The following is a 4,211-nucleotide window of genomic DNA, read 5'->3' as shown; positions in this document are numbered from 1 at the left end:
TAGTTTCTGCCTTAAAAACCCTTGGTACACCTAAGTCCTATTTGGGTTGGTTGCAGACAGTGCTGATTGCTTTTAGCTTCTCCGAGCCCTGGTGGATTGATAAGAGTTCATTTGTGGGATTTCAGCTAGGCTGGTTCCAGTCTTAAATCCACCTTCACTGTATTGGACCTTGATAAAGTGGGAAAATAACTGTTGTTTTTTGTTTTGTTTTGTTTTGTTTTTTGAGAGAGAGACAGACTATAACTCTACAAGGATGGGGAATTTTGTCTGCTTTATTCATCGATGGATCCTCATCCCTAACATGGTCCTGGACCAGATGGGAGCTCAGTAAATATTTGCTGAATTGAATTAAATTGACATTCAGTCTCTTCGCAAATTGAGTTTCCTGTTTCCTGTTAGTTTCTAGAGCAGTCAGCGTGGTGCTGTGCTGACCCATCTTTCTCCTCATCGACTCGACTCCAGCTCTCAGGGCTTGGTGAACACACTAGTTGGGGGTCTGGGCCACAGCCGAGTGCTAATCTGACTGTTCCAGCCGCTCTCCGGTGCCCAGAAACAGTAAGAAAGTTTGCTTCACATGAAGAGCCGAGTGTGACACATACAATCTGTGCAGATAACACCCGGGGTAATGACACCCATCTGTAAGGAGCTCCAGCAACATGCCAGCAACTGTATACCAGCACGCGGTGTGGATCCTGTGATCAGTAAAATGAAGGAGCCAATGGCATAGTTGAATATTCTTATTGGATCTCTCTGCCAGTTCTATGTCAGTTTTAAAATATATTTTAAAGAACATATTTTCTGGATCCTTGAGAAATTTCCTCAAGCAGAAGTACCTTTGGTTATGGTACTGACAGTCGTAAGCAGGCAGACTAGACTGCTGTTGCTCTACCCCGGGGAATCCAGGATGATGGGCCCTTCTAGAACCCAGTCCTCTGAATATAACTGCCTCCCAGCATCTCGCCCCCTTTTGTTATGCCAGGTCAGATGAAGAAGACCTCTCCCAGGCCACAGTGCTCTGGGTTCCATCAAGAGGGTTTCTCCCTCTTTCCCTAAACGGGCAGTGGGATTGGTCCACCAAATTCTCACCAGCTGGGAATAAATGTAGTTACAGATTTTTACACTACCCTCCTCCCAGGGAAATCCTTCAAAGTCATTTTAATTTTATGGCTGAAGGTCTATTCATCCATTCATTCATTCATTCATTCATCACATACCATTTAACCTGCACCATCCTAGGTTCTGGTGTAACATGGCAAGGAAACCATGCTCAGCCCAAGCCTATGTCCCCGCTGCTCACATCCCCACATGACCTGCTGGATCTCTTCCATCTGTGGTATGCTTAGCAAACCCACAACTTCCATCATCAGGGAGATGGGAATGCTCAACCAACACAGATGCAGACCGTCCTTCCACACGCAGCATGTTTCCACACAGATTGTGCCCACTTCAAGAGTAGGACAGAGACCAGCAACAAATTGAATCAGTTGTTTATTTTTGTTTTATTGGAACAGAGCCCAACCTGAAATAAATATTGATTTATGAAATTCTCAATCATTTCATACATAAATATTAAGTTAATAGACATTTTACAGAATGTTGTGTTAAATAAGATTAAAGTACATATTTATTTTGCCTAGAGCACACTGGAGGAAAAGACTTCGATGATTCTGATATCTGAAATATATCTCAAATATTTTATTTTTATCCTTTCTGCCTATGTGAGGCAGCAAAGTAGCAGTATGCCTGAAAAATTCCTTTGCATCTGAAGTTTAATTACAGTGACCCTTGGTTGGGCCTCATTCTCATTGCAAAAAATAACATTCTTCTTCTCCTCCAGAATCTTTCACTGCAATAAGCCAGTTTCATCTCAACTTTCCATTGTCCACTCAGTGTTTATTACACCAAGAAACACTTGCAGGTAGTCTAGGAACTTTTTTACTCTCCATCTTTCTCCTCCACACTTTTTCTGTGAAAAGAACAGACAATGGGTATTGTAGGAAACTGTCAATTCTTATAAAAACAGGCATAGCCAGACAAATATACTTAAGTTTCCACCAAATGTCTTTAACTTACTTTTTGGAGGTCTATGTGTTCTTTTATTAAAGACAAGTTTCGGAAAAGCTTGTCCACAGCATCCCCCGGTGCAGTGCGATTCTTTAATGTGTCTATACCCTGAAAGACTTCTTCAATGCACAGTTGGTGCTAAATGAGGGAGATTTTAAAAGTATAAATAACCAAAACAAGGTATAAAAATTCGGTCCAAAAAAGTTAGACTTTGTTGCGTGGGGTTTACATGAGTTCCCTTCTCCCACACGTTTATTTTTCACTTGTTCCTTTTCCAGGAAACCACCTCATACAGAGCTATAATTTTCATACGTAAAAGAAGTTTATGTAATTTCTGAGGAGGGTTACAAATGATATAAATTAAACACTTCACCAAAAATAAAGTACTTATGAAGTATATAATGCAGCTACATTACTGAGCTCACATCAAAATTTCCTTTGATAGTTCTAGCCAGTAATTTTATTCTGTTTAGAGTAATGATATCACATGTTTGACATTTCAATATGACCATGACATACTTCAAATGCATACAATTTTATTAGAGTTAAAATCGTTTAAATATGTGGAAATGACTATTGATATAGGACAGTCAGTGTATATTTTAATGTCTACTGACCATAATTCTAAAAATATAACCTTAAGTTGGCTAGTACTCTCAGAAAGACATAGAAGTAAGGAAAGCAAAAGATAGTCAGAAGTGAATGGAGACGAGGAGGCACCTCTCACTCAATGTGGAATTCTTCTGGTAAGAACGCCTGACATGAGGCTCTTTGAGATGGGGAACTGACAACATCAAAAACGGCCTGATCCAATTGCTTAATGGATTCTACTTAATATTGTAGAGTCATTCCTAACGCCATTCCTAATGTTCATAAGCACATACATTGGCATCCACACACATAAAAACAAAATAGATAAAATTAAACTGTTCCAACGATAACTAATGCTTTATAGTCACAATAGGAAACTTAGTCATGCAATCGTTTTATCAAATCATAATTTAACTTACATTGTTATGTTCAGGAGTAGGAATCATCAGGTTCTGAAAAGGAAAGGAAATACATTCATTTTTAACATATTATAAGGTTCATAACTTGTAATAAAATGCTTGCCAGTAACATGGTTACCAATGATATATTACCAACACTCATAATTTCATTATTAATAACAGATCTTTAGAAGTTAGCCAACACAAATGATTACCCATGCATTTTAAAGACCGTAGGAATCAAAAAGAAAATTACCCCGTCGCCTATCAGTAGAGTTCGATGAGTGGAGAGCAGTGCCAAGGTCTCTGCCACCAGCCTATTCATGGGACTTTGTACAGCAATGGCAGAAACATAGGCAGCCCCAAGAGCTAGCAAACTCAAATGCAGAAGCACTCTCATGGCTCTCAAATGCTCAGTGTTTGCCTTGGGCAAAGAAAGTGCATAGTACAAGATTGCATCCTCAACCAATTTATTCTCTGTCTTTGAGGAAATGAATAATTTCTAACAATCAGATAGGGAATGCCTAACAATGGCATATCGTGAAACTAAATGTTTCCAATGCCTTATTTCTTAAAAATAATTTTACTTTTATCTTTTAATAATAATAAAAATCCCTATTTTCCCCCTTTAAAAACATTTTCTATTACAAAGAAAATCTTTGGGTGATACATCATTGCCCCACATTTGCATTTCTTAAAATCAGAAGATTCAATTTCCTCTTAAAAGATGTGTGTAAAAAAAGGTATAATGTACACCATTGAGTTTAATGCCAAAATTATAAATATTGGGAATATGTCTTTCAGGTTGACTAAATTCCATCACCATTGTTACTAGACTGGTCTGTCTTAAAAGGAACTCAAAATACTGGTGGAAAAATGGTAATTAGAGCTGAGACTGTCAAAACTTAGCAGGTTCAGGTTCACTGGAGTCTAAGTTAGGATTCTTTCTGTTGCCAGAGACCAAAAACCTAACCCAAACTGGTTGAACCTAAAAGGGAATTTATTAGATCATACAACCAAATGGTCCAGGGTAGAGGCTCCTTTATATCTAGCTTGCCTCTGTGATCTTTCATTGGCTCCCTTCTTGGGCAGCTCTCCCACTGTGGTCCCAAGATGATGTCAAATCTCCTGGATCTGTATGTATCCTGTTCCTGAGCA

General features: G+C 38.7%; 1 protein-coding gene across 1 annotated transcript; it reads right to left on the bottom strand.

Annotated features, from left to right (window-relative positions):
* Positions 1–1,395: 1,395 nt before the first annotated feature.
* Positions 1,396–3,663, bottom strand: IL5 (interleukin 5). Its single transcript, XM_060636210.2, has 4 exons — positions 3,310–3,663; positions 3,075–3,107; positions 2,074–2,202; positions 1,396–1,966 (listed from the first exon to the last, which is right to left on the bottom strand). Exons 1-4 carry the CDS (start codon positions 3,451–3,453, stop codon positions 1,868–1,870), a joined length of 405 nt encoding a protein of 134 aa, XP_060492193.1. The 5' UTR covers positions 3,454–3,663; the 3' UTR covers positions 1,396–1,867.
* Between the last annotated feature and the right edge of the window lie 548 nt (positions 3,664–4,211).

The sequence above is a fragment of the Panthera onca genome, chromosome A1 (genome assembly GCF_046562875.1).
Source record: "Panthera onca isolate mPanOnc1 chromosome A1, mPanOnc1 haplotype 2, whole genome shotgun sequence".
NCBI lineage: Eukaryota > Metazoa > Chordata > Mammalia > Carnivora > Felidae > Panthera > Panthera onca.
This window is presented reverse-complemented; position numbering and strand designations above follow the sequence as displayed.